This window comes from Microdochium trichocladiopsis, assembly GCF_020744255.1.
Source record: "Microdochium trichocladiopsis strain MPI-CAGE-CH-0230 chromosome Unknown B0I36scaffold_8, whole genome shotgun sequence".
Taxonomy (NCBI): Eukaryota; Fungi; Ascomycota; class Sordariomycetes; order Xylariales; family Microdochiaceae; genus Microdochium; species Microdochium trichocladiopsis.
This window is the reverse complement of record NW_025763551.1, coordinates 499,625-525,461: the sequence shown is the minus strand read 5'-3', so window position 1 is coordinate 525,461 and position 25,837 is coordinate 499,625. Positions and strand designations below refer to the sequence as shown.

Here is a 25,837-nt window from a genome sequence, read left to right as displayed (position 1 = left end):
TCCAGGGGTGGGAGCCATGGAACCCCACCGTTAGCGCGTGTCATAGCAGAGACCTGTGGGTACCATGTCCTAAGCCTCGCAGAACGCTATGGGCGAGGTAGAGGGATGTAGCCCCAAAACTGGCGCTTGTCGTTCGTGTTACGTCAACGCTGGAAGGACAGGGAAGCTCAAGCCGTGGTCTACAGCTGCTTCTCAATTCCCATAGAGCTCCGGCCGACACATGGGCAAGGTTAGCAACTTCGCTTTTCCACGAGATAGCTGGAGGACCGCAACTACAACACGTAAATCTTGCAAAGTCGGCAGCATGCTTCTAGTGCGCACAGCCGCGAGCCCGGCCTGGCGGTCGGTCACCACACGCCGTTATGTATCTTCGTTGTCGCAGAACCCACACATAGTCAGTACTGCCGGCACCCATCCACGGCTTGCAATGCTTTCAGATTCAGTCTTTGTTGTCTTATAGAGCCTGGCAGCTAATACGCGGCCTGCAGAAAGTATTTCCTACCCCGGGCGGCCACCTGCTCACATACCTCGAAACAAACCCACCAAATGCAAAGCTCGCAATCGGCACGACGACAGAACTTCCCGCCACCCCGAGGTCATTCCGCGAGAACCCTGCGTTCATGCCAATGCTGAACGAGGTGCTGTCCAAATATGCGGCGCAGGACCCCGGTCTCAAGGCACAGGCTCAGGCGTTCGCCAGTCCTGGCGGCATGACCTTTGGTGCCGGAGGAGGGGCATTCTCGCAGCAGAGACGGCGAGCGACCAAAAGTGGCGATAGTGGCAGCGGAGCCAGCGGACAAGGTGGTGCCGGTGGAGGCGGCGTTGGCGGACACGTACATCTCAGTGATCTGCGCAATCCACCGGACTATGGGCGTATCGCGTGGCCGGAAGATATCTTTGGTAGCATAGAAGTCAACGGCCGCGGCGAGTTGGTTGGCGAGTTTGAGCCGAGTGGGACGTATCGCATCCTCACGAATGAAGGAATGTAAGTGGCGCCAGACTCTTATTGTCCGGGTGAGCCTGTGCTAATTCTCACCTCTATACAGTCTCGGGCTGTCCGACTTTCTTCGGACAAAGGTTGTCGAGTTTCTCAAGGCAAAGGAGAAGTCAGGCTAAGCCATGTCGTCGAGTCTGGTTCTTTCTTTGACGCAGTGGCCGAGGTGTCGGCCGATGGCCGCACTTCTTCACCTGCCAGCTCTTCGAGCCACCAATGCTGGCAAAGCAGCATAAAAATGTACTGTACCTGTAGAATAAGAGATACCAGAGGTACCAGAGCTTGAAGCCGAATGCACCCTAAAGAGCAAAGGCAAGCCGGCCGTCGGCATCAGCGGTGCGTGACTTTTTGGCAGATTGTGCAGAAACGTTTGTCTGAGGAGCTCCAGCCACGAGGCCTGTGATTATGTACGTAGCTTGTCGGACAGTGCACGGAGGTGAGCAACAAAAGCTCGACTCGACCTGATCATGAACACCAGCCTTTATTTGTGCGCGGTTAATCTCAGCAGTCAATTCGTTTTTCACATAAGGTCAGCATCCGCACAACTTGTCGCGGCTGCTGGAAAGAGCGTTTCATCCATGACTTGTGGAAGTGGTCAGATACGCCCTTGACGTAGGGTCCAGCCTCTGGACAGCCCCGCGCCCCGCTGGTGTCGTGTGTGAATCAAAGTCTGAGTAAGGAACCTCGTTCCACAAATCCTGGGGTAGTAGCAGGGATCATGACAGCTTCGACTTGTGCCGACCAGGGCTATACGTTGTCCGCGGTAGATAAGGAATGATGGAACGTGTTCAGACGTGCAGGTCGTGGACCGCCGGGCCAGGACAAAGTGAGTGGTACCTTGCAAAGATCCTTATGATCCTGATGATGGCTCCTACCAAATCCACACGACGGCTGATCTAGACCACAGGATTACAATGAGTCGACAGTGCATGGCCGTTGCATCAGAGACAGCCGAGGTCATGAGGAGATGTCTTGCTTGGACTTTCTGAACCACCTGCATCAGCCAGCCTTTGACGCGCCTGCAGGACGTGAGCCCACTAACGATCTCACCGGTTTCAAATGTGACCAGTCGCTTATCGAAAGTCATGCCATGCTGCCGCTGTGGGTGTTCGTGGCCGGCTCGAGAGGGTTGCTTGCTGCCCTGGCAGGAGCATGCATTGGGCCTGACCTGCATGAGGCAGGCCTGCTGTGCTCCCCACGAGACTCACCCCGTTGGCCCACACGCAGACAGACGCCTCTGCAGAGCCACCGTTCGTGTCTGGTGTTACACACAAGGCAACGGGATTTTCGGGACTTGCCAGTCACGGACACCTCCCAGGAGGCTCTGCTATGCGAAAGAAGTAGGGTGCATCCCCAGCCGCCCGTCCTGGGAGCTGCCTCTCGTGTCCAAAGCGGAGGGCTGCCAATACTTTTGTTCCCGGCAAGCCCATAAAGTGTTTGGCCCTGCCCGCCCACCTCTAGGGTCCAGGAGTCAGTCTGACGTTTTGCTCCCTCCCGGAGAAGAGCTCGTGGACCGCTTCGACTCCACACGCACGACTCGCGTCCGTCTGGACTCGTGCTGAACTGTGTGTCCTTATGAAGCAGCTCTCATGCCCTGCTTCCAGTCTTCCAGGTTTCTCCGCATGATGGACTGACGCGCTCCCAAATACACCCAGCATTTCCAACTTGTCGATACCGGCGATACGTCGTCGACGAAGCTCAGGAACCTTGGTAGTCGACATTCGCCGATCCTTTGGCCTGGTCAAATCATCAGTGCGGACTTCCGCAGCGTCTCTGGTTTTGACGCTCAAGCTACACCAGAGCCTTTGAACATCGGCTGTTGCAACGGCCGATCGTGGGGAACGCCGGCCCTGCAGCGCCCTCGACAAAGCTCGCGACCACCAGCCGACGGCACCGCTACACAGCGTCTCGGCATTCCGGGTTGCAAGCAGAGGCGGAACAAGACTGGATTGAGTTTCTGCAAAGGCCCAAAAGTGGAAGTCCCAGCGGACTAGCTCCTGTGGACACTGCAGCCGGCTGCAGGCTCTGTAAAGGGCACCAGACGGCCCGGGCGGGCTCCCCACGTTTGCGCTCAGCTCCCCTCCCGAGCGCCCCTCCAGGCTCCCAGGGCCCCTCCACGTGCAGGCCAGCACGCTACCAAGCACCGTCCCAGCAGACCAGCACCCCTCGCCCGACTCCTGGCAGACCGCCAGCCAACCATCCTCATGACGGCTTCAGACCACTCCACGCGCTCAGTCATTGACCGGCGGGTGCGCTTCGACGACAACATGGCTTCCAATCCTCGGGCCTACGACGACGAGGAGCTCTCCATCTCCCTCTCGCCCTCCCAGATCCGTCGCAACACCCGCAATGGCCAGCCCGTGCCCCAAATCAACGTCACGTCCGACGCCACACAGCATGCACCCCGCGACCGCCAGCCCTCGGGTCCATCCCGCGAGAAGATCAAGACCGAGCAGCGCATCGGCGCGTACAACGTCATCCGCACCCTTGGCGAGGGCTCCTTTGGCAAGGTCAAGCTGGCCGTGCATCGCATGACGGGCCAGCAGGTTGCGCTCAAGATCATTTCGCGCAAGAAGCTCATCAGCAGGGACATGGTCGGTCGGGTCGAAAGAGAGATCGAGTACCTGCAGCTTCTGCGCCATCCCCATATCATCAAGCTGTAAGCAATACCCCCGCCGCTCGAAGGATACTCACAGGCTTCGCGCAAGGCTTGCACGTTGGCCAGATCTTTGATGGCGGTGATAGGCTAACACGAACGCTACCACAGCTACACTGTGATCAAGACTCAGAATGAGATCATCATGGTGCTCGAGTATGCCGGCGGCGAGCTGTTCGATTACATAGTATCACACGGACGACTTCCCGAAGAAAAAGCCCGGCGCTTCTTCCAGCAGATGCTCTGTGCTGTCGAGTACTGCCACAGGCACAAGGTCGTCCACAGAGACCTCAAACCCGAGAACCTCCTGCTCGACGACAACCTCAATGTCAAGATTGCCGATTTCGGTCTAAGCAACATCATGACGGACGGCAACTTCCTAAAGACGAGCTGTGGAAGCCCGAACTATGCCGCGCCCGAGGTCATCAGTGGCAAGCTGTACGCGGGACCCGAAGTCGATGTGTGGAGTTGTGGTGTCATCTTGTACGTGCTGTTGGTAGGAAGACTACCGTTCGACGACGACCACATTCCAAGCTTGTTCGCCAAAATCCAGCGCGGCGTCTTCACCGTCCCCCAATGGATCCCGTCGGATGCAGCCGCACTCATACGGAAGATGCTACAAACGAACCCCGTCCAGCGCGCGACCATCGAAGAAATCCGGGCCGACCCGTGGTTCATGAAAGACCTGCCGTCCTACCTCGCACCTCCGGTCGAGGAGTTCGTCAACACCGGCGCGGACCCGAACAAGGCTATCAGGCCCAGTGATATTGCACCCTTTGCGCCGCGTAAAGTTCAGGAGCAGTTGCACAATGAAGTCACAGAGAAGATCAGTAAGACGATGGGTTACGGGAAGCAGGATGTCCAGGAAGCTCTCGAGGCAGACGAGCCCTCTGCGATCAAGGATGCCTACATGATTGTGCGCGAGAACAAGTTGATGCAAGGAAATAGTAGGTGCACGCAATCTGAGCTCGTGGAGAATTTTGATCCGCTAACAAGTCGACAGCAGCATATGGCACGGGCGCGGAGAACCCATATTTCGCCACATCACCACCAGCAGGAGGCGACCAGTCTGGTAGTCTTGCTGAAAGTCTGCACGCCGCAGCAGCGCCGAAGGAGGAGCCTGGCATTCCAACCCCTTCCGAATCGCAAGCAAGCCCGATGGCTGACTCGACACGGTCAACAACGTCCACGATTGCCGCACGCACTCATGTGAGCAAGGTCGGAATCCTGCCCACAAGCTTGCCAGGTCTCCACAAGGAGTTCATGGAGCGACATGCAGTTGGTATCGAAGAGTCACTTGACTCGCAGCCGATACCAGACATGCCTGTCCAGCCACGTACTCCTGCCGAGCAACAGGAAGCTGCGCGGAGATTGAAGCCTCACTCTAAGAGCGCCCGGCCGGACGAGCAGAACCGCCCTGCGGCTATGACCCCCGTCCAGCCAAAAAAGCAGAAGCCCACGCGATGGCAGTTTGGCATTCGGTCCCGGAATGCCCCGTGGGAAGCTCTTTTGTACATTTACAAGGCTCTTTCCAAGCTTGGCGCTACATGGGTGCCAGACGAGGACTATGATACTGTAGCCGCGGAAGGCTCTGAACAGTAAGCAGTCCTGAACTTTGATCTTTAAGTTTCTTATCGCTAACCAACCTCAGAACCGAGAAATTTGTCAACCACAACACCCCTCGCGGCAACCCCTACAAAGGCAAGACGCCCGAAGAGATAGATCCTGCGACTTTTGATCCAGCGAGATACTATCGGTTACCTGCGGATCCTTGGCACATTATATGTCGGTGGAAGAAAGATGGTAAGCGCAGCAGTTCCGGGCCCAAGCTTTCGAAATATTCCTTTGCAGGCTGCATCATGACTAACCATATACCAACTCCCAGATATCCGCAAGAGCACAGCTGCCTATGGTGGATCGTCAGCGGATGCCGCGACTGAGGAGAACATGCGCATTTACTCGGTGCTGGATAAGAGAAAGCAAGACTTTGTGTTTATGCGCATGGAGATCCAGATCTACGAGATGGAGTACGGGGTGTACCTGGTCGACTTCAAGTGCTCCGGGTACGAGCGGCAGGATGGCAGCATGCTGGAGGAGAAGGACGTCATGAGCCCGTTCCCGTTCCTCGACATGGCGGCGCGGCTGATAATGCAGCTCGCCGAGGCGGATTGAGGGACGCAGCAACGCGTGGCGTTTCCATGCTGGGTTTTACATTGCGGGTGGTGCAGAGGCGTTGGGAGTTCTTTTAGTCTGGGAAAGGGACGACATGTACAACCGAGAGCTTGTTTGGGGTCGTGGCATTTATCATCATATATACGCCTTGTGAATCCATCGATTCTTCCCAAGCCTGCGGCTCGTCGGCAGGTACTTCTTGAGGTGACATCCAGACGGAACGGCCATGACTGACCCGACACGTCGAGTACGAATAGACAAGTTTGGGAGGTCTGCTTTACTGGTACATTTGAAGCCAACAGACATTTGTTGATAAAACTCTGCTAAGTGCTCGACCTGGTATCCAGATTTGCATTACTTGTCCCGGGTTTGCGTGCACGGGCTTTCTGCCGATGACATCACTGCAGAGTCGAAGCGCTTCGTCGGGCAGCAGCACGGGACGCAGCTTCATCAGCCCCCTACTTAGCGATGAGCAACATTCCAATCACAGTATTGCTGACATGCGGAGCCTCGACGGCACACGCCGCACGCACGCACATGGCGGAACAAAGGAGACGGCCTGTGTAACTGACGTCTGGGCGCCAAAAGTCTTGGCGTGCGTAATTGGGTCCGTCCAGCGGGGGAGGGGACAACAACACGGACCATTGCGGACAACGGCGATGATCAGCAGGGCGTGTTGCCTTTTGTGTCTCGTGCAAAAGGACCGGTACGAAGTAAAAAGGTTACGACGACGAGAATCGATGAATGAGATTGTGCTTGGTATTTAATTAAGCAGAAGCCTTTCTCCAAGACACGTCTTCGTTCTAATCTGTGCTTTCTCGTAAACCACGAAGCTGGTGGTGCCTGACTCTATTTCATATCAGCTGCCCCTGCCCCTCCCGACATCGAACGAGCTCCCTGCATATCGGACCTGCTGGCTGGACCCCCCTCCGGTCGGCGACCGCGATAGCATTCACGACCAGCCCGTTCTTCCTGTCTGCTGCACACCGCTCTGTGCACAAGAGCGAGGCTTTCCAGCTACATTCAGAGGCAGGCGACAGAAGCAACAACGTCACAGGCATAACATATAGACACACTACTCCCACCACAATGACGCAGACCACCAGAGTCCACCCGACGCAGGCGACGCTCCCGAGCGAGAATCCGTCCAAGTCGTACTGGCACACACAGCCGTCCGAGAAGCTCTTGGGACACCGGACGACGAGCGACCTGCCCGAGTCGGCAGATGTCATCATTGTCGGGAGCGGCATCTCGGGCACCTTTGCCGCCCAGACGCTGCGCGAGAAGCGGCCGGAGCTCAAGGTGGTCATGCTCGAGGCCCGCGAGGCATGTTGGGGCGCCACAGGCCGTGTAAGTCGTGCTCCCAAAGACATTTCCACGCACGCGTCAGGTGCTAGCCTTTTGGCTATCGCGAGAGTTGCGACATAGCCGGATGCATCGTGGTATAGAGCTGACGTCTTCGTCTTTTGTTTTTGTAGAATGGCGGACATTGCCAGCCTCTGATCTACCTGCAACAACCGCACGTCGCCTCGTTCGAGCTGCGCAACTACTTCCACGTCAAGAGCCTCGTCGAGGAACTGTCCATCCCTTGCGACTGGCGCTCGACATCCGGCGTCCACGCCTTCTACGCCGAGGACGTGTGGGCCGCCGCCCAGAGCACCGTCAGCAAGCTCAAGGACACATACCCGGACCTCGCGGCCAACGTGTCGCTCGTGCGCAAGGGCAAAGATGGCAGCCCGGCCTGGCTGCTCGAGGACGAGCGCAAGGAGCTCACGCTCGACGCGCTGCGGATCGGCAACGCCGAGGGCGCCGTGATCCAGTGGCACGCCGCCAGCCTGTGGCCGTACAAGCTCGTCGCCTTTATACTGGAGAAGCTGCTCGCCGAGTCGGCAAACGACGATGGCGGCGGCGCTTTCAACTTGCAGACCAAGACGCCGGCGACGGGGATCTCGAGGGTTGTCGGGGGAACAAACATCAAGAACCACCCGTGGACGGTACACACCCCGCGAGGCAACATCTCGGCTTCCCAGGTGCTCCTCTGCACAAACGGCTACACCTCGCATCTGCTGGAGCAGTTCAGCGATCTGATCGTCCCGGTCCGCGGGCAGGTCTCGGCCCTGAAGCCACCGCAAGAGCCCTCACCGAACCACCCGCCGCTCGACATTGGCCACACCTACGGCATCATCGCTGGTCCGGCCGACGACTACCTGATTCAGAGACCGCCTCCGTCAGCCGAGCTCATCTTTGGAGGTGGCCGACCACATGCCAAGAATGAAGGTGTGGGCGTGTCTGACGACAGCGCCGTCGACGAGCCGGTTTCATGGTATCTGCGTGGCGAGCTGTCTGGACTGGTCGATCTGAGCATCCGGGAGACTAACCCCTCGGATTCCTCGGCCAAGCCATCCACAAAGGCCGACGACGAGGAAGCCAGCAACAACAACGAAACGGGACAGGTCGCCAAGCACGACCTGACCCCTACCCACGACTGGTCTGGCATCATGGGATACAGCCGCGACGAGTACCCCTGGGTCGGCCCCGTGCCCGAGAGCCTGGGCGGTGGCAAGGGGTTGTACCTGTGTGGAGGTTACACCGGCCACGGCATGCCGAATGCGCCGTTGTCGGCCAAGGCCGTGGTCGAGCTCATGTTGAGCGTCATGGTTGGGGATGACGACGAGGTGGATATACCCATGGAGTACCTGATTACAGAGAAGCGAGTAAACGAAGCCAGGCGCCGGAAGCCTGTCGGTGAGGAGAAGGTTGGTGTTGCTGGGCTACGGAACTATTGATTGGCCGCGTTCCAGCTGAAATCCAGCCGACGCTCGAGTGTACTAGAGACAGTGGGAAGAAGCAATTCCCCGGGGGGGGGGGGGGGGATAGCACGATGTTAGTCCCAGTAAAGAGGCGAGCATTGACGATGTTTTGCATAGCAGCATTAGACGAAATATCCACTCAAGATGCGTATAATGAGCAAGTTGCCATGCCAAAAAGTACACCCTGGGCGAGTCCATGACTCCACTGTGCTTGGTGTAGGAGAAGGACATTCTACGGCTTGCAGGCTGGTCCCATCCAGAGTATGCGCCCATATGTGCTGCATTGCGTGGATCTCGGGAATTGTCTAATGTTTAGCATTGTCCAGTAAGAGGCATGTTCCTCCCAGAGTGGCTGTGCCGAGAAAAAAGTTGAGGGGATTGTTCAGGCAGGTTTACAGGGTGTGACGAGAGGCGGGGCACTTGGCTTGGACGGCTCCAGTTACTCCCAACTATCAACTTTACACACCACGAGTGAGCACGTCCACTCAGCCTCTTGATTGCCTACAATACACACTATCCCGTCTTTAAGTCTCACGGGTGTTCACGCCATCAGAAGACAAAACAATGGCGTCAAGCAGCAAGTACAAGTTTCGGGCCGTGTCTGGATACTTCCAGCATGATTCTGTCGCACCGAGTCGGGACAGTAGAATCGTATGTCCATCAAAACCATGCGAGAAGAAGGCAAGATGTTTGACTGATCTTTGGATGCTGATTCTCATCTCTCAGTCAACCAGCACCGGATTAGGTCTTATTGACCAGCCCTTTGACACTGATGCCGACTTTGACCCAAAGAAGGACAAGACACTTTGGGAACGTTTCGTGTATTTCCTGAACGATCTCAACAAAAAGGAAGCTGGCCGCGCTGAATACAAGCTGTTCTTCCTCGCTCGGCATGGAGAGGGCTATCACAACGTGCAGGAGGCCAAGGTCGGAACCGCCGCGTGGGACGTAAGTCGCCCTGGATTGATTTGGCATTTGGAAGGTGTCGATTAGTGCTGATCCTATACCTGACGCCAGTCTCACTGGTCAAAACTGGAAGGCGACGGCACAGTCACATGGGCCGACGCGGACCTCACCGAGACGGGAAAGGCACAAGCACGCGCCCTGAACGCCTTCTGGCACGAGGCACTCAAGGATGTAAAGGTCCCAGCGCCGCAGAAGTACTACGTGAGCCCGCACTCGCGCACGCTCGAGACATGCAAGCTATCATTTGACGGCCTCGAGCTTCCAGCGGATCGCCCGTTCCAGCCCGTGGTCAAGGAAATGCTGCGTGAACGGTACGGCGAGCACACCTGCGACCGTCGGCGGTCGCGGACCTGGATTGCGGAAAACTACCCGCAGTTCGACATCGAGGACGGGCTGACGGAGAACGACGAGCTGTGGACGCCCGATGCAATCGAGGCGCCTGAGCATATCGCGGGGCGCTTGACGACAATGTTGGATGATGTATTCCGCCATGAAGGGGACGCGACGTTTGTGTCGTTTACGATGCACTCGTGGGCTATCTTTGCGTTGCACATGGCTGTTGGGCATCCTGGTGTCTGGGTCACACCTGGGTCTATGGTGCCTTTGCTGGTTAAGGCGGAGCTAGCTGCAGAGAGAAGCGTGTGAGACGCCTCAGGAGAGTTCGAAGATGGGACGGCGAAGATATCGATAGTCACAAGATTTGTTCAGCTGATCAATCTCAAATGTGCCCATGTGCCGAAGTGCCAATCTGCGCGGAGCTAGTTCAACACTGCCAGTGTTGCCAAGCGTGGAAGAATGGAAAGAGCGATGGTTGCAGGTGCAGTAGTTACTCAAATTCATCTTCTCCAGGAGGATCTCAGGCAGCCGTCCGGTGCTTGCAATGTGTGCGCCTTCCCTGACGCTCCGCGCACCACATGTACCTGCCTGCTTCCACCACTTGGGCAGGATCAACGCAGTCTCAATATTTCATGACCGAGCGCGGGACCTGTTTCAACTCCTACTTCGCGGATAACATCTCATACAGACTTCACTGCGCCCTCATAGTCTCGAGGCGCCTTCCTGCGTGCAAAAGTTTGATATTATCGCATCTGCCACAACTTTCCACTACCATATTAGCCATGTTCGCCCGAAACCGATTTAGCCACCGATTCGAAAGTCCCTCGGACCGAAAGGAAGTAGTTCAGAGCAAAACGAGAATGAAAAGCAGGCTTCTCCAGGACGAGGACGAGTCGAGCACAGAACCTGCCCCCAAGCGTGCCAGGCTTCACTACGGCGCGGGCCCGCTCTTCGCTCATCAGCAGGATGCCCGATTCCCCAACTTCGGCGCCGCCCGTCACAAGTTTGACCTGAGAGCCCGCCAGGCTGAGGAAGATATTGAGAGCCCACTAGCAGGCAAAGTCAGAGGTTGGTCAACAGTCAAGGTTGGTTCTTCGGACGTTGGGACGAAGCTGACAGTGAGCTCTGGCAGAGAATTATGCCAATCTTCGCGCAGCCGTCCACCTCGCCGCAACTACCCAGCTCGAAGAAGCTAGGGAATCGCTGGTGGTAGAGTCCGAGCAGACCATGAAGTCTTACCAGAAAGACGTGCTCCATCTAGAGAAGACTGCTCTGAGGCTCTGTGAACCACTATCGAACGCCGAGGTTGAGTACGAAACAATCGACAAGAGCGGCAGGCCGCGCACGGAGATTGTGAAGATCGGGCCTGCTGTAGGCCAGTTTGCCACCAAGATTGCCGAGACGTCCGCCGAGCTCAGATTGTTGTGGGCTACTTAGGAGGAGGCCCAAACCGAAATTGAGAACCTTTACAACAGTGTGGTGAAAGGTACTGGATCGGCAATGTCCACTGAACGGACGGAAACGAAGTCGTCAAGCAGGAACGCTTCCGGGCACAGCAATAATGTGGCTGAGCTTGTCGCGAATCTTGAACAGCTGGGCGAGGAAGCTGTCGATGAACTGAAGCAGCATGAGCAGGTATGCGTCAGACTTGGACCTGGCCCAGGCCCTCGCTGGTCGTCTTCTTGGATCATGTATACTGGACTGATGTGCTGACCCAGTTCTAGAAATTTCTTCAAGGCATGACCAATGAGGCGGGCAAGATCCTTCAGTCGTTTTTCCAGTAGAAATGGCGGCATCCTCAGGGACTCTAATGTCTTGGAGAATCCAAGATGTTGGTCCTGCGGTGCAAGGCCTCCGTGGCTGCCATTGCTCAAGGAAGTGGCCATGTGCTTATGGCGAGAACATTTCTGAAGAACCAGCCTTTGCCGTGTAGAATACCACCTCGACAGTGTCTGGGAGATGGTGATTCTTTCAGATGTAGGTTTGTCTGAGCTGTTCCGCTTGAAGGCTCTTTGGAGTTCGAAATAAGGGCCAAAAGGTCTATCTGGAGTCATGTTGGAACTATTGATGTGAATGCAGCAGATTGGCAGTTTGAGTGGGATGGACACAAAGAGGAGAGAGCCGTGGCCTTCAAAGAAAGCAGACAGAAAAGGCACGACTTAGTTATCAATCGGACATGTCCCACACTCGTACAGCATAATGCCCGAGGCTGGTTCCAAGCAAACTAGGGCCCCCTGTGCGACACAGCAAGCTTCTCTCTTGGCAATTGACCGTCCCGATCATTTGTCTGCGGGATGCCGTCATTTGCTCGTAGACAAACCTATTTTCGAGGGCAGAGGCAGGTACTGGCCCGTAGCGTCCGCAAGTAGCGCGGGCGGGCGGGCGGGCTTCATTGTCACGACTGACTGCCTGCCCTGGAGCCTATTCACTTTCTCGCGTTCCTGACAGGGCTTCAAACACATTCAAAAAGCGGATGCTGCCGTACGCACTAGATTGAGACTTGCTTGCTCTTAGCCACCAACGACGATATCAAAACACGAGATTGCTTGCCAAGTGTGATTAACACCTCCCAGATCTGGGTAGGCCATGAAGCTTGCTCAACGGGTTGTGTCCTCGCCGCTATTTGAAGCCAGCTGGTCCCGAGTGCACCTTTACTGACGCTGCCGGGAGTGACTCTAGGCTGTCACACAATAAGGTTCATCCCCCTTCATGCCTGTTAAAGACTACTGGTGCACATGGACCGTCCCGTCCCGGAGAGGTTTATCTTGCCTGGATTAATGGTTGCAGCTCACTTGGCCTCGCATCCGAGGAATCGTCTCCACGGCTGGAATGACGAATTAGTTGCTCAGCAAGCACTGGAAGTACATAACACTTGCTCTTGTGTCATAAATGTTGGATATATTATGATCTAGTCTACTCTTGTCTAGAGCTGAGTAAAATGATGAACAATGCAGTGAACTCGATTCCCAAAAGGAATGCCGAGAGAGATATGTACCCAAACGCCGTTTTCGCTCCAGAAAATGTGTGAAATCTCAAGAAGTCTGACCCCTCACGCAGGCTCTTCCTCTCCTGCGCCTCAGTGCGACACTTTTCATCTCTATTAAGTGGTCCTATGCGACAGACGCGCCAAGAACCACGATTTCAACTCATGCATTCTTCTGCCGATTCGAGGCGGCAGGGGGCTGCTGCACGGAGTTCCCCACGCGACATGTCCGAACTCCCCCACTTTGTGTCGGCTGGCAGTGCGTTCTGAAAGAGTCGCCATAAGTGCATGGTTTTGTGATCTCCCACAAAGAACATTCTACCCCACGAGGCGACCGCATCTGCTCGTGGCACGGCACAGTCGGTACAAAACACCGCCCATCACGTGGTGTTGCATGCCACGATAGCACGGCGCGTTGTGATCGACGGGGCTGCTTGGCGGCTGCATCTAGTGCTCTTCGGGAACGACGACGCCCCACGGGTGGTTCTCGCCTCCGTACATGATATCCTTGAGCCAGCCCTTGGCCGCAAGAGTGAAAGAGCCACCCTCGCCGGCCTTGCCCATGGAAATGTCGACATCGGTACCGCGGTGGTGGATGAGGGAGATGGGGCATACGAAATACTAAAAACCACACGTTAGCAGTCGGCTCGCCACGATGTTCGAATCCCACGAGGCTTTTGACTTACAGCAGTACCGGCAGCGAAGGACTCGACAAGTCTGCCCTCGGAGTGAGCCTTGATGACCTCGTCGATAGTGTACTTTCTCTCAACAACCTCGAGCTCGGGCATGCGCTCACGAGCGAGCTGCAGGACGCTGCGCCTGGTGACACCGTCAAGGATCAAGCGGTCGTCGAGAGGGGCAGTGACGAGTTGGGTCTTGCCCTCGGCAGTCTTCCATATGACGAAGAAGTTGCTGGCACCGGCCTCGGTACACTCGCCGTCCTTGCCGTACAACCACAGAATCTGGCCAAAGCCCCGAGCACGGGCTTCTTGTGTCGCAAGCAGAGAGGGGCCGTAGTTGGCACCGACCTTGGCGTAGCCGAAGCCGCCAACCCAGGCACGAACCATGTCGTTGGGGGATGTGTGCAGCTTCATGCCACCAGCGGGGGCGTCCATGACGGGCATGTAGGAAGCGATGATGTAGAGGAGAGCCTCGGCGGGCGCCTGGACACCGAGCTGGGGCTGAGTGCCGATGATGGTCGGGCGGAGGTAGATGAAGGAGCCAGGGCGCTCGCGGGGCAGCCACTTGGGTCCATCGACAGACATGAGGGCAATGATGAGCTTCTCGAGTTCCTTGGGCGGGAAGGAGGGCAGGCTGATGCGGACGGAGGACATGAGCATGCGCTCAGAGTTGCAGTCGGGGCGGAAGAGGCGCAGCTTGCCGTCGACACCACGGTAGGCCTTGAGGCCCTCGAAGCACTCGGTGGCATAGTGGAGGACGGAGGCGGTGGGCATGAGCGACAGAGGGCCGTAGGGCTTGAGCTCGGGAGCGGCCCAGCCGTTCTTTGCGGACCAGGCGACGGTGACCATGTGGTCGGTGCAGACGCTGTTGCCATTGATCTGGTGGACGCCCGGGGCGGGGACCTCGCGGGGCATGTCTGTGAACTTGTAGGTGATCTTGGAGGCATCAAGCTCGTTGATGTTGGGCTGGGCAACGCCGTTGCTGGCAGCGGCGGCCGCGTTGCCGTTGTTCTCAGTCATGCGGTGGTCGACGGCGGCGGCAGTGAGGTTGAGATCTTGCTCGCCGTTGTGGGCGGCAGGGACGGCGGAAGGGGCCATGGCTGGAGACTTGGTCGGGAGGGATGTGCTGGCGATGACGTTGCTGGGACGAGGACCCTCGAGACAACAAAGGAGGCAGTCTTTGTTGTTGTTGCTTGCAGTCGAGTGAAGTGGGAGGAGAAAGGGAAGCACGTGTAGATGGCGGGAAGGAGCAGACTAACTACCCAAACTTATTCGCAGGCCGGGCAGGGCAAGGGGCGGGCTCGCTCTGGTTAGTGCAAACAAAAGTGTCGCCCACGGCAAGCCGACTGCGGGCGACTATAGAGGTATGCCTGCGGAAAGGCGCGTTGGTGGTGGGGTCATGTCATTCCTCGCCCGCTTGACAAAATCGCAGTCGGTTCCGCCCTTGCAGTCCTGTCGCTATCTCGCGTGAGTCATTGGCCAATCCCAGATCGCAGTGGCTCGGGTCTCATGGCGCATCACCGCACAGCACACACACACACGGCCGCCGCCTCCGTTCCGCGGCCGACCCCACCTCTGCCCGGTGCCGATGGTAGGGCCAGGCCGCCTTCATCGTCTTGTCTTTTGCGCCTTCGTCTTCTTGTCTAATTGGGTGTTTTTTTTTGGACCATCTCTGGTCGTGTCTTGCCGTGTAGGTGCTATTACGTCCCATTGCTATTCGCTCGACAACGGACATGTCTGCCTTTGAGCGATTGTTCAGGCCAAGCCATCAGACCGGAAACTGTCCCCCTCCGGGCGGTGGCCTCGGCCTCGCGCGTTTCCAAGAAGTTTTCCATGCAGGGGTGCTCGCCTGCATACCACCCCCCCCCCCCCCCCCCCCAAAACATGCACGCGCACCCCCTCGCGCAGCCTCTGGGCGTCATCCTGCCTAGTACCTGCCTGCCTAGTCTGAACCGGGCTCCTTTATGCGCGGCGATAACAGCAACGACTCCAAGGAAAAGACACGGAAGGGGGGAAAAAAAGGAAGAAATTGTGGTCCCAGCTCGGCTTAAGGCGGGTGAGGAGTTCTTGGGTGCCCAGCCATTCCTTCAACGCTGATAGGCAGTCATGCGGACACTTGCACGAGGTAGCGTGCCAGGTCTTCTTGGCTACGCCCTTCCTTCTACATCATCTCACCGCCACGACGCGCTGCCTCTGAATGCATTTTCTGGTCCGATAATATGCAGCCTCTTGACCATGATCAACATACTCAAAAATTGGAGTTACTGCCCATTTGTATGCAGGCGGCACAGCGATGGAAAACTGTTATCTCAAAGGCACAGCTCGTTGTTCCTCCTTGCCCCTCCGCTGGAACCCATTTTTTCCATCCCCTGATGCCCCCACGCGAAGACCCGGCCGGCGGCTCCGGGCGGAGACTTTTTTTCCTCTCTCAGGCCTCCCCTTATGACGGAATGCGGACCAGCCCTTCGGGCCTCGTCTAGCCGCTTTTACCCCTTCAGTCCGGTTTGTGGCCGAGCGCTTTACATAATCCCACTTTTTCTTCTAATGATCCTCAGCCCCTCTCGTCGGCCATGGAATTGGAAAAGTAACTATGGGGTAATGGGTGCATACAGGCTCTTGACTTCTCCTCAATTCAAAGGTCATATGACCTGCAGAGACTGATCACAGAGGCGTCAGAGACAAGAGCAAAAGGAACGTCCGTGCCCACCCTGGCATCGAAAGACCATTGCACGTCAGGGATGACAAGGCGGCGGCGGCTATCGGATCTGGGGAAATGCGCAGAACGTGTGGGGTTGGCGTGGACAGAGAGACACAGCATTGGACTAAGAAAGCATAACGGATCGCTTCGACCAGCACTAGAACAGGCAGGTGACCTGCCCTGTCCTCTGTGAGACGACTGATGTCTCGCAACGAAGTCAATGCAAAGCTCACATGGGCACGAGGGGTGTCTGGTCGTGCTTGTTGCGCGCCTTTGGCCGAAACCAGTATGTCGAGACAAGGGGGCCATGGGTTTCTAAGTTGTTAGGCTCATGCCTTTCACGATCGGCTGTGCTTCATTGGAGGGATTCGCATCCTCAAAAAAAAGAACCCAGGTCACTTGTGCCGTCCTAGATACACACATAAACACAAGAACAAACCCCCAAAGCCCTGAAATGCTGTCCATGTCTTCGATATCCACATGTTAGCACGCCTTCGCATCCGCTGACGCACGCACACACACACACATCCCAACAAAACGTCCAGGAGGTCGGACTATGGTGTGTAGCACTGCAGCCGAAAAGCCCCCCTCCTCCACAGCATCACACACACATATTTCCTGTGTCACAGCCCTGCCCGCCTACCTGCCTGTCAGCCACACCGGTAAGCTTCCGAAATCATGTACCACGCACCCCCATGGACCGATGCTATCCCTTCGCTGCAACGCAACCTTACTACATGCACGCCTTTTCATACTTGACTGACAAAGGCCGGTTCCGTGGGGGTGGTCCGGAAGTCTGCATGCTTTTTCTCCCTCTTTTGTCTTTCTTCTTTTCTTTCCTCTCTTTCTTTCGGCTGTTCGGTCTTCTACTTGACTCCCCCGCGCTGTAGGACAAGAGCATGGGAGCACAACATCCAGTGAGGTAAGTCTTTCCGTTGAATGAAGCCCTGCGTAGGCGGAGGTGGCTTGCACATCTATATACATATAGCGGTAGTAGATGGACTGAGGTGCTTTAACTCCCATTATCGTCAAAATGAGGTGGGCCAGACTCGAGAAATCGCTAGACCAATCAAGCACGCATCAAATACAGTCTAGCACAAACCAGGTGCGTGAAGCTGCAAGTCGCTCGCCCTGAATAATGCACTGCTTGACTTATTGCTATGACTTCGGACCTTCGAGTCCTTCATCATGCAACATGTGGTTACAGCAGAGCTAGACCCGTTTTACCAAGCTTTACGGGCGAGAGGACCATAAACAGCATCGGAAGGAGTTCTGTCACATCATCAAAGAAGCAAGACAAGATTCAGCCTGAAAGGACTCGCATTTTGCATTTCGATTTAGATAAAGGCTCTCTTCGGAACCTGATTAAATAGTTATCACGCGAGACGCGTCGCCGTGCGCGTGTCGGTCTGTTTATGGTGAGGGCAGATTATAGTACAGCTAGATGCTTAAGATGTTGCGCACAGTCATGTCGTGGCAGGAAGGATTGATGTTGCTGACAGGAGTGGATGGCGTCCAAGTCTTGCACAGGTTGTTTGTGAGCAGCTTGGGAGTAGCATTATGCTCGCAGGGACTGTTGCGCTTGGAGCCTTCAAAACTTCCTCCTAGGCTGCTTCTAACGGCCGTAGGGATGGAATCCCCGGTTGCCGCCCCGGCCGCCGCCACGGTAGTTCGCACCGGGCCGGCCAGCATTTTTCGGACCTGTGGGTGCGTTGATGGGGGGTGCCGCCTCCGGGTCTGCGGGTCCCGCGTTTTGGAACTGGCCGCCGCCTCGGCTGCGGTTGTTGAACCCGCCGCGGCCACCACCACCCTGGTTGAAGTTTGGCTGCGGCACGTCGTCGTACATGCCCTCCCACGAGGTTGGGTCACCACCGGCGGCGCCTCCTGCAGCCATGTTGTTGTATCCCTGGTTCTGGTTCCAGTACCCGCCGCGGCCGCCACGCTTGCCGCCTCCACGCTGATGTCCGCCATATCCGTGGTTCTGGTGGAAGTTGTTGTGCTGCTGATGGTTGTTGGCAGCAGGCCCGGCAGCGGCACCGCCGCCTGGATTCATGTTGTTGAAGCCTTGGCTACCATCGCCTTCGCCTCCTTGACCTTGCTCGCCACCCATCATCTGGCCCTGCATCTGTTGCTGCATCTGTTGCATCATCTGGGGGTTCATTCCTTGCATGGCTGCCATGGGGTTCGGGCCTCCCTGACCAGCCTGTGCCATCTGTTGCTGCATCTGTTGCATCTGCTGCATCTGCATCATCTGCATCATTGGGTTCATGCCTCTGGACATGGCCATTTGTTGCTGCATCATGGCCATGTACTGCTGCATCCGCTGCATGTACTGGGCCATGGCTTGAGGTGTCATGCCACCCTGCGCCATTTGATTCGCCATCTGGGCCTGAGCAGAGTTCGGGTCATCCATGCCGCCCTTCTTGAACTTGCCCGCACGTCGGGCAGCCTCCTCCTCCTCCCTCATATTCCCCCTTGGCTGGGCCTTCTTGACCTCAATGGCCTTTCCGTGGATCTCAAGGGGCGTATTGAGGCAGGCATCCACGCCGGCTTCGCTCTCGAATGTGACAAAACCAAACCCGCGAGGTCGTCCAGTGTCCTTGTCCATCATGAGCGTGGCGTCCACGACGCGGCCAAACTGGGCAAAGTAGTCCTTAAACTCCGCCTCGGTCGTCTCTTGGCTCACACCGCCAACAAAGATCTTACTCGTCTTCTCCTGCTCATCTCGAGGAATGGCGCGCTTGGGGTCGATCTACTTGATGTCAATCGCGATTTCCCCATCTCGAAGAAAAGAAGCTCGTCGATACTTACAATCTTGCCGTCAAGAAAGTGCTCTTTCACCATGACGACGTTGACACATTTGGGATCTCTGAACGTGAGGAAACCAAAACCTCGAGAGCGGCCTGTGGCGCCGTCACGCATCACAGTGCACTCGGTTACTTCACCAAATTGCGAAAAGTACTCGCGCAGTGAATCTACTTGCGAATCAGCTGACTTGTTGGGTACACACAATGCACAGCGGCGTCCTTACCATCGGTCGTTTCCCAGTTGAGACCACCAATAAACATTTTACTAGAGATGGAGGAACAGTCAGTCTACACGTAACGCCGCAACTGGTCGCAGCATTCGAGCGGAAAACAAGCACGATGCAATTCCCCGTGCGTGTGCAAGTCCCTGCAGTTCTGAGACCATGCTTGAGCTCATCGATCCGAGATGCTTCTGTGCCTGTCCTTGTTGCTTCGCAGCTTTGGCAGGGAACTCCCCAGCAAGGAATAGTGGTTGTGTAGTACAGAGAACGCCATGACCAGGGTCGTCTTGGGTAGGCGTCGGCGATGTGCAGCGTGTTTTAGACAAGTTTTGTGGAGAGACGATTTCTTGCCGAAGTCTAGTCCTCGAAATAGGATCGATAGCGAGCAGTGTGTGGTTGGTGCCGTTTGGTGTGTGCGGGAAATGTAGTAGTCGAAGGTTGCCCATCAAACATGCCATCGTGCATAATCTTGTGAAGAGGAGCACAACTGCTCTGGTTGATGCCAGTGATAATGCTTGTCGATTGCCTGGTCTCTGGTCTTTTGCTATCGAGAAGCTAGATCAAGCTGTTTCGAGCGCTATTCGCTGCCATGTCTGGCCGTGGCTTTCCCCCCGAGACTTGACTTGCTTGTCGCTGCTTTATGAGCCTATCTTGGTATGATGGCTAAGTAGGTTGCACGGGACTGCCGTGACTGATGACTACCGTCGACAGAATATGTCTCTGAATGTGCCGAGACACTCGGACATGAGAGGCATGCTTCCACCTGTCTCTATTCCCATGTTCTGTGCATTTCTTGGGGAGGCGCTGGGTTGTGATTGGGTGCCTGGTGCACATAGTGACAAGATGGCCTTGTAAGATTGCTCTCCGCGGCTGCCCCTTCTGCCATTGGCGTTTGCTCAAGTCTAGGCCAGCTAGCCAAGATTGACTGAGCAGAGACCCCATCCTGACGGACTCTTCCCAGGCGAAGTGCTTTGTTCTTGCAACCCAAATCCACACCATTCGTTGCCTCAAAGCAGCTCTCCCCCATCGCTGCAGGCTGCTGTCGGGGGCGAAGACGCGCGTCGCGTCAAGAGCACAATTACACTTGCAAGGCGGCTATATGCTCCGGTATGGTACATACAAGGAACAGGGCCAGAAGGCCACCAGATCATGACGAAGAGCTTTTAAGGAAAGGCACTTACCCATCTTCTTTCGAAGTCGACGGCTTTGCGGATGCAAACGTTGGTGTTGACTCTTCCGGGGCTGGTGCCGAGGGCGCAGGCGCCGACGCGGCAGGAGTTCCGGACCCATTGCCCAGGTTGAAGTCGACTTCATCGTCATCGTCGTCGTAGGCTTCTTCGGCATTATCGTCGCCGTGTGCGTATGAATCGTCTTGAGCATAGGAATGCTCTACATGGCTATCAGTTGCCGCAGGAGCAGCGGGCTCGGCAGGTTGTGTCGGCTTTGCTGCTGGCGGCTGGGGTGCGCTTGCATTCTCGTTGTCATCGTAGCTAAACCATCACGACCCAGTCAGCATGGTACGAGACGAGCTTGCTCGTCGAATACTGGTTGACCAGCTCGCCCAGCTCGGTAGTCAATGCACAAGGAAACACGTACAGATCAGCGAAAAGGTCGTCGTCAAAGTTCTCTGGATCGGCCATGTTGAGGCGCTTGGCAGGGCAGCAGCCACTGGTCGATGGTTGTGATTCAGTCGCTTGCGGCTAGTCGTTGTTCGATGATGGAGGCTGCTTCCTTGATCAGAAGAAGGAGGCGCGTGGATACTGGGTCGGGCGGGAAAGGGTTGGAAAGGTTGCAAGCGAAAGAATGGCTGATGATTGCCTGAGACGGGACATGGATCGCGTCTGCGACAGCCCAGCTGGGTAGCGTAGGAGAGGCGCCCTATGAATCTTGCGTGTGGGTCTGCCAGGAGTTGATGCACAACCCTTGGGAAGGCAGGCACAGACGGCAGCTGGGGGAGGCCCGAGCTAGTGTGGGAGGCTACCTGGGACTGTGACTGGCCAGCGCTCACAGCGGCCGCTGTTGCCTTGCTGATACTGTACTGTATTGCTGCATGTAGCAAAGTTTGAGAGCAGCGAACCAGGCAGCGCCCAAGAACCAAAGTGCTGTTTCTTGCGTGACGGCAGACTGACCTGTGCAGTGCATACTCATGAGTGCATTCAAATATGTGTCTGGTTAAACGAAACAACAGCCCGTGCCATAGTGCTATGGATCAAGTCTGAGCAGAGGTTGTCACTGGAAAATCAGAGTCAGCGTGGTCCCTACGCTCAGAGACCCGAACACAACCGCCAGAGAGAATGTCATTGTTTCTGGGAATGCTCAGAGTGCGAGTCTAATCGTGCCGCTGCTTCAAGCAACACCAGCCCTCGACAAACATCAGGCGCCAGGCCGCGCCTCCTCGTCACGTACAGAGCGGGTGCTCCTTGCATGGTGGGGCTGTCACAGGGCCATGTGCATGGCTAGCTCCCCAACGGGAATGCCAGCTCGCGGATGCCCACCCACAGAACCACCACACGCTTCCTGCTCGTCCAGCCTCGTCCTTGACAGCTGTGTGCTGGGATGTCTCGTCCTGGCCATGTGAGATAGGCCACTCCTCTCCTCCACCGCTTGCACATCCGGCCACAATGTGGTCTTCCTCAGGGAGTGGCAAGAAGCCGCCGCCTCAGCAGGTGAGCTCACCCCGCCCGCTACAGTGTTCTCTGTCACCATACTGACCGCCGCGGCTGATGACGTAGGAAATGGTTCAAGTCGGTAAGCTAACGCCTCGTATCGAGTCGAGCAAGGACACGCTACTGGCGCGAGCGCCTCAAAGATTCTTGGTATAGCAAATGCTGACAATGCTCGTGCACACAGATAGGTCCGAGTATGTTGCCTCCACCTCATGCATCCATTGCTGAAGAGCCTACATATTCACAATCCGAATCCTGAACTGACCTGCTTGCAGATCTGCCTCTCCTTTCTGGCGGGTCCAGAGGGATAATGGCGGTAGGAAGAGCAGCCGAGGCGATTCCAGCCTGGTCATTGGCGCCGCTTATTCCCATGCCGACATGCTGAAGGTCGATTCACTGTATGTGCTTCGCGGGGCCCAAGCGCTTTCCCAAACTCTTGTCCACATTGCCAACTCAAAACTGACACTATACTGCTGCCAGGACCCTTTCAGGCTCGTCGTCACGGCCGAGAACGCCGCCATCGACATCGTCCCAGAAGCTCAGGAATATCGACACCAGCTCAACACCACCACCGCCAAAGCCCGGCCTGTCCTCCCCTCCACTCAAGTCGTATTTCAACTTCTTGTCCAACACCAACCAAGACTGGAAGGTCGACGATGACCCCGAAGGAGATGATGTTTATGCATACGAAGACGATGACGGAGACGACTTTGGGCTGCCGACGCTGTCCAACAAGAAACTCCGATCGCGGCGACAAGCACAAGCGCAAGCGCAAGGATCCTCGTCAAATCAAGGCTTGGATCAAGAGCGATTGAGTCCGACAAGTGGCTTGTCTGCGCGGCGCTACTCGAATAGTGCAGACATTGCGATCGAGCGGCCTACGCCATCATACCCCATGCCGAAAAAGAGCGAAGGAAAGATTCTCAGGCCGCAATACAAAGACATACTTAGAGACCCAGCAAATGCTCTGCACCTGATCAACCACCCGTCAATACCCGCCGGCGCCACACCAAAAGAGATCGATGCAATCAATTCTCGTGTAACAAGGATCAACAAATTCAAGAAGATACTGCAAGCTACGACAATACCACTGCCTGAGCTCAGATCCTTGGCATGGTCTGGTGTTCCTGAAGAAGTACGCGCAATGACCTGGCAGCTTCTCCTTAGTTATCTCCCCACAAGCAGTGAAAGGCGAGTTGCTACATTAGAACGGAAACGCAAAGAGTACCTGGATGGCGTTCGGCAAGCGTTCGAGAGGAGTGGCGGCAACCCAACATCTAGTGGCAAGGCACGAGGACTCGATGAGGCGATATGGCATCAGATCAGTATCGACGTCCCGAGAACGAATCCACATATCGAGCTTTACCAGTATGAGGCGACACAGCGGTCGCTAGAACGCATTTTATATGTGTGGGCCATCCGGCACCCGGCAAGTGGCTATGTGCAGGGTATCAACGACCTGGTCACGCCATTCTGGCAAGTCTTCCTAGGCTCCTACATAACGGACAACAATATCGAAAGTGGCATGGACCCTGGTCAGCTACCGAAGGCAGTGCTGGATGCTGTCGAAGCCGACTCATTCTGGTGTCTCACGAAACTGCTGGACGGCATCCAGGATCACTATATCGTGGCTCAGCCAGGCATCCAGCGACAGGTAGCTGCGCTCCGAGACTTGACCGCTCGAATCGATGCAGATCTCGCCAAGCACCTTGAGAACGAGCACGTGGAATTCATTCAGTTCAGCTTCCGATGGATGAACTGCCTTCTTATGAGGGAGATCAGTGTGCAAAACACAATCAGGATGTGGGACACATATCTGGTAAGCTACAAAGCCTTCTCCCAATCCTCTCTAGGGCCTCATTTACTGACCTGTTGGCTGGCAGGCTGAGGAGCAAGGCTTTTCCGAGTTTCATCTTTACGTGTGTGCTGCGTTCCTGGTGAAGTGGTCCGCAAAGCTCCTAAAGATGGACTTCCAGGAGATCATGATGTTTCTACAATCATTCCTGACTAAGGGCTGGACTGAGAAGGACATTGAACTGCTGCTCAGTGAAGCTTTCATATGGCAGAGCCTGTTCAAAAACTCGGCCGCACACTTGCGAGGTGGGCCAACCCGGGCACCCGCAGCAAATATGACATTATGAGATACGATAGAAGCACCGACCCATGGAGTGAAGCGCAGATAATGGTACCAGCCCATCCAGATGCTAGGCGTGTCCGAGGAGCACAATGGAGACAGGTACACAAAGGATACCACAAATAGCATACGGCATTTACAAGCATGCAGTGTTGTCTCACGTATGCATGCATCGATTCTAGACGCCGTTGGACACATATTTTACAAAGTTGTTATTTACAGCGAAGAGCACAATATCTAATCCCTGTATACCCTCGTGAGCCCTTCGGCGGGTGGCTGCAGCCAGTTCTTCTCGTCATACGTCGTGCCCTGACCCTCGATGACATGAAACGTGTAGATGATCCTGCCCTTCTTGCTGAGGTTCTTCTCGCTCTTGTGCAGCAGGTTGCCGTGGATCAGGACCAGCGACCCAGCCTTGACCTCGCCCATGACGTACTCGCCATTCTCGGCCGTCACGCCCTCGGGGGCCAGCTTCTCGCCGTACTCTTCGTCATTGGGAAACTTGGGGCCCTGGTTGTCCACAAACTCTGTGCCAGTGCCCTTTGCCGAGCGCACAAACCGCTGCTTGATGGGCGCCCAGCGGTGCGAGCCGGGGAGGAAGCTCAGGCAGCCGTTCTCCGCGGTCGCGTCCTCGAGGGCGTACCAGAAGCCCACGGCGCTGGGCCTGTCCGTGTACAGGAAGGTGCTGTCCTGGTGCGGGGGGACGGCGCCGCCAATCTCGGGCTGCTTGCAGATGATCATGCTCTGCAGGCAGCGCGGGTCCTTGAAGCCGATGGCCCGCGCGACCGCCGCCGGGTGGCTCTCCTTGCGGCCGGCCTCGACGGAACCTCCGGACGTGCCCGCGCCCAGCAGGTCCGGGTTGAGCTGGGGGTCGAGGAGTGCGGCAAAGGGAGGCGACAGGGCGTGTAGGTAGTGCCCGATCTTGTTGATGGCCTGGGATTTGGGCTTGACGAGCTCCCCGGTCTCGCGGGAGAAGGCGTCCTCCTCGAAGAAGAAGCGGACCTTGTCGCCCGAGGAGAGAAAGTAGTCGTCGCCGACGTGGTCCGAGGTCTCGCCCGTGCTGAACTTGGTCATCGGGTGGTCGGCGAGAGAAAAGTCCTCGAGCATGGTGTGCGTCTCGTCGAGCATGGCCTTGACTGTTGTTGGCGGCAAGGCATCCGGGATAATGAGATAGCCATCGCGGTTGAACTGCGCGAGCTGCTCCGGGGTGAGACCCCCGTAGGATCCGGTCTGCAGGACCATGGCGGTTTGTGAGGTGAAGTGCTGTTGGATTGTTTATTATGAGGTACCAGGTGCAAGTAATGTATCCAAACGGGTGGTTGCTGCCTTTTATATCTGAAATATATCCAGATAAGTCCTGATTCCCCGAACGAGGCTCCTGCCTGTGGAAACCGTCGGCGTGCGAGGACGTCGCGTGCCTTTTTGAGTTGTCGTTGATGGGCCGAGTGCCGTAAGCAAAGTTGACAGCCACGTTAAGCTGCAGTTTGCCGACACGATGGAGCCACTCTGCCCCGTAGACTACCAGCAGCTGAAGCCTGGGGTCATGCGATTTCGGCAAGCGGAAAGGTCACTGCATGCGCCCTACAGCACTAGAGTAGATGACGATTGTGATGGTGGGGTAATGGCAGCTCCAGCTTCGGGTGAGGGGGGCCACCTCCACTGTCCTGTCTCTCCGTGGCTCTTGGCACATGCCGGCGCACATAACAGTAGTAGC

The 25,837-nt window shown here is 56.3% G+C and overlaps 10 protein-coding genes across 10 annotated transcripts; 7 read left to right on the top strand and 3 right to left on the bottom strand.

The window, feature by feature from the left end:
- The first annotated feature begins 194 nt into the window (after positions 1-194).
- B0I36DRAFT_329223 (uncharacterized protein) lies at positions 195-1,448 on the top strand. Its single transcript, XM_046154693.1, has 2 exons — positions 195-394; positions 489-1,448. Exons 1-2 carry the CDS (start codon positions 221-223, stop codon positions 987-989), a joined length of 675 nt encoding a protein of 224 aa, XP_046009047.1. The 5' UTR covers positions 195-220; the 3' UTR covers positions 990-1,448.
- Positions 1,449-3,191: 1,743 nt separating this feature from the next.
- On the top strand, positions 3,192-6,119 carry B0I36DRAFT_272445 (protein kinase SNF1). Its single transcript, XM_046151311.1, has 5 exons — positions 3,192-3,653; positions 3,762-4,597; positions 4,654-5,248; positions 5,302-5,453; positions 5,536-6,119. The coding sequence occupies exons 1-5, from the start codon at positions 3,199-3,201 to the stop codon at positions 5,820-5,822; spliced, it is 2,325 nt and encodes a 774-aa protein (XP_046009046.1). The 5' UTR covers positions 3,192-3,198; the 3' UTR covers positions 5,823-6,119.
- B0I36DRAFT_149614 (uncharacterized protein) lies at positions 5,820-6,750 on the top strand. Its single transcript, XM_046148492.1, has 2 exons — positions 5,820-6,105; positions 6,170-6,750. Exons 1-2 carry the CDS (start codon positions 6,049-6,051, stop codon positions 6,587-6,589), a joined length of 477 nt encoding a protein of 158 aa, XP_046009045.1. The 5' UTR covers positions 5,820-6,048; the 3' UTR covers positions 6,590-6,750.
- On the top strand, positions 6,567-8,685 carry B0I36DRAFT_386219 (FAD dependent oxidoreductase). The gene is made up of 2 exons (XM_046161100.1): positions 6,567-7,172; positions 7,301-8,685. The coding sequence occupies exons 1-2, from the start codon at positions 6,912-6,914 to the stop codon at positions 8,606-8,608; spliced, it is 1,569 nt and encodes a 522-aa protein (XP_046009044.1). The 5' UTR covers positions 6,567-6,911; the 3' UTR covers positions 8,609-8,685.
- A 400-nt stretch (positions 8,686-9,085) lies between these two features.
- B0I36DRAFT_329218 (histidine phosphatase superfamily) lies at positions 9,086-10,428 on the top strand. Its single transcript, XM_046154692.1, has 3 exons — positions 9,086-9,283; positions 9,359-9,580; positions 9,650-10,428. The coding sequence occupies exons 1-3, from the start codon at positions 9,197-9,199 to the stop codon at positions 10,241-10,243; spliced, it is 903 nt and encodes a 300-aa protein (XP_046009043.1). The 5' UTR covers positions 9,086-9,196; the 3' UTR covers positions 10,244-10,428.
- Positions 10,429-10,794: 366 nt separating this feature from the next.
- Positions 10,795-11,371, top strand: B0I36DRAFT_365488 (uncharacterized protein; the record flags this gene model as incomplete). Its single annotated transcript, XM_046159146.1, has 2 exons — positions 10,795-11,002; positions 11,067-11,371. 2 exons carry the CDS (start codon positions 10,795-10,797, stop codon positions 11,369-11,371), a joined length of 513 nt encoding a protein of 170 aa, XP_046009042.1.
- A 1,910-nt stretch (positions 11,372-13,281) lies between these two features.
- On the bottom strand, positions 13,282-14,899 carry B0I36DRAFT_149580 (branched-chain amino acid aminotransferase). Its single transcript, XM_046148491.1, has 2 exons — positions 13,604-14,899; positions 13,282-13,538 (listed from the first exon to the last, which is right to left on the bottom strand). The coding sequence occupies exons 1-2, from the start codon at positions 14,693-14,695 to the stop codon at positions 13,365-13,367; spliced, it is 1,266 nt and encodes a 421-aa protein (XP_046009041.1). The 5' UTR covers positions 14,696-14,899; the 3' UTR covers positions 13,282-13,364.
- Positions 14,900-17,528: 2,629 nt separating this feature from the next.
- On the bottom strand, positions 17,529-19,354 carry B0I36DRAFT_149557 (uncharacterized protein). Its single transcript, XM_046148490.1, has 3 exons — positions 19,327-19,354; positions 19,107-19,270; positions 17,529-19,047 (listed from the first exon to the last, which is right to left on the bottom strand). The coding sequence occupies exons 2-3, from the start codon at positions 19,215-19,217 to the stop codon at positions 17,911-17,913; spliced, it is 1,248 nt and encodes a 415-aa protein (XP_046009040.1). The 5' UTR covers positions 19,218-19,270; positions 19,327-19,354; the 3' UTR covers positions 17,529-17,910.
- Positions 19,355-21,944: 2,590 nt separating this feature from the next.
- On the top strand, positions 21,945-24,130 carry B0I36DRAFT_365485 (GTPase-activating protein gyp1; the record flags this gene model as incomplete). The annotated part of the gene is made up of 6 exons (XM_046159145.1): positions 21,945-21,989; positions 22,056-22,071; positions 22,174-22,183; positions 22,265-22,387; positions 22,470-23,808; positions 23,873-24,130. 6 exons carry the CDS (start codon positions 21,945-21,947, stop codon positions 24,128-24,130), a joined length of 1,791 nt encoding a protein of 596 aa, XP_046009039.1.
- Positions 24,131-24,360: 230 nt separating this feature from the next.
- Positions 24,361-25,365, bottom strand: B0I36DRAFT_249597 (uncharacterized protein; the record flags this gene model as incomplete). The annotated part of the gene is made up of 1 exon (XM_046150487.1): positions 24,361-25,365. The coding sequence occupies one exon, from the start codon at positions 25,363-25,365 to the stop codon at positions 24,361-24,363; it is 1,005 nt and encodes a 334-aa protein (XP_046009038.1).
- Between the last annotated feature and the right edge of the window lie 472 nt (positions 25,366-25,837).

Excerpts from the sequence above, each read along its gene's own strand:
- B0I36DRAFT_149557 (XM_046148490.1), bottom strand. The coding sequence starts at position 19,217 with ATGCGTGACGGCGCCACAGGCCGCTCTCGAGGTTTTGGTTTCCTCACG. Across the intron at positions 19,048-19,106 it reads ACTTTCTTGACGGCAAGATT|ATCGACCCCAAGCGCGCCAT; the intron begins GTAAGTATCGAC and ends GACATCAAGTAG.
- B0I36DRAFT_149580 (XM_046148491.1), bottom strand. The coding sequence starts at position 14,695 with ATGGCCCCTTCCGCCGTCCCTGCCGCCCACAACGGCGAGCAAGATCTC. Across the intron at positions 13,539-13,603 it reads CCTTCGCTGCCGGTACTGCT|TATTTCGTATGCCCCATCTC; the intron begins GTAAGTCAAAAG and ends TGTGGTTTTTAG.
- B0I36DRAFT_149614 (XM_046148492.1), top strand. The coding sequence starts at position 6,049 with ATGACTGACCCGACACGTCGAGTACGAATAGACAAGTTTGGGAGGTCT. Across the intron at positions 6,106-6,169 it reads TTGGGAGGTCTGCTTTACTG|ATTTGCATTACTTGTCCCGG; the intron begins GTACATTTGAAG and ends CCTGGTATCCAG.
- B0I36DRAFT_329218 (XM_046154692.1), top strand. The coding sequence starts at position 9,197 with ATGGCGTCAAGCAGCAAGTACAAGTTTCGGGCCGTGTCTGGATACTTC. Across the intron at positions 9,284-9,358 it reads CGAGTCGGGACAGTAGAATC|TCAACCAGCACCGGATTAGG; the intron begins GTATGTCCATCA and ends CTCATCTCTCAG. Across the intron at positions 9,581-9,649 it reads TCGGAACCGCCGCGTGGGAC|TCTCACTGGTCAAAACTGGA; the intron begins GTAAGTCGCCCT and ends ACCTGACGCCAG.
- B0I36DRAFT_386219 (XM_046161100.1), top strand. The coding sequence starts at position 6,912 with ATGACGCAGACCACCAGAGTCCACCCGACGCAGGCGACGCTCCCGAGC. Across the intron at positions 7,173-7,300 it reads GTTGGGGCGCCACAGGCCGT|AATGGCGGACATTGCCAGCC; the intron begins GTAAGTCGTGCT and ends TTGTTTTTGTAG.
- B0I36DRAFT_329223 (XM_046154693.1), top strand. The coding sequence starts at position 221 with ATGGGCAAGGTTAGCAACTTCGCTTTTCCACGAGATAGCTGGAGGACC. Across the intron at positions 395-488 it reads TGTCGCAGAACCCACACATA|AAAGTATTTCCTACCCCGGG; the intron begins GTCAGTACTGCC and ends CGCGGCCTGCAG.
- B0I36DRAFT_272445 (XM_046151311.1), top strand. The coding sequence starts at position 3,199 with ATGACGGCTTCAGACCACTCCACGCGCTCAGTCATTGACCGGCGGGTG. Across the intron at positions 3,654-3,761 it reads CATCCCCATATCATCAAGCT|CTACACTGTGATCAAGACTC; the intron begins GTAAGCAATACC and ends ACGCTACCACAG. Across the intron at positions 4,598-4,653 it reads CAAGTTGATGCAAGGAAATA|CAGCATATGGCACGGGCGCG; the intron begins GTAGGTGCACGC and ends ACAAGTCGACAG.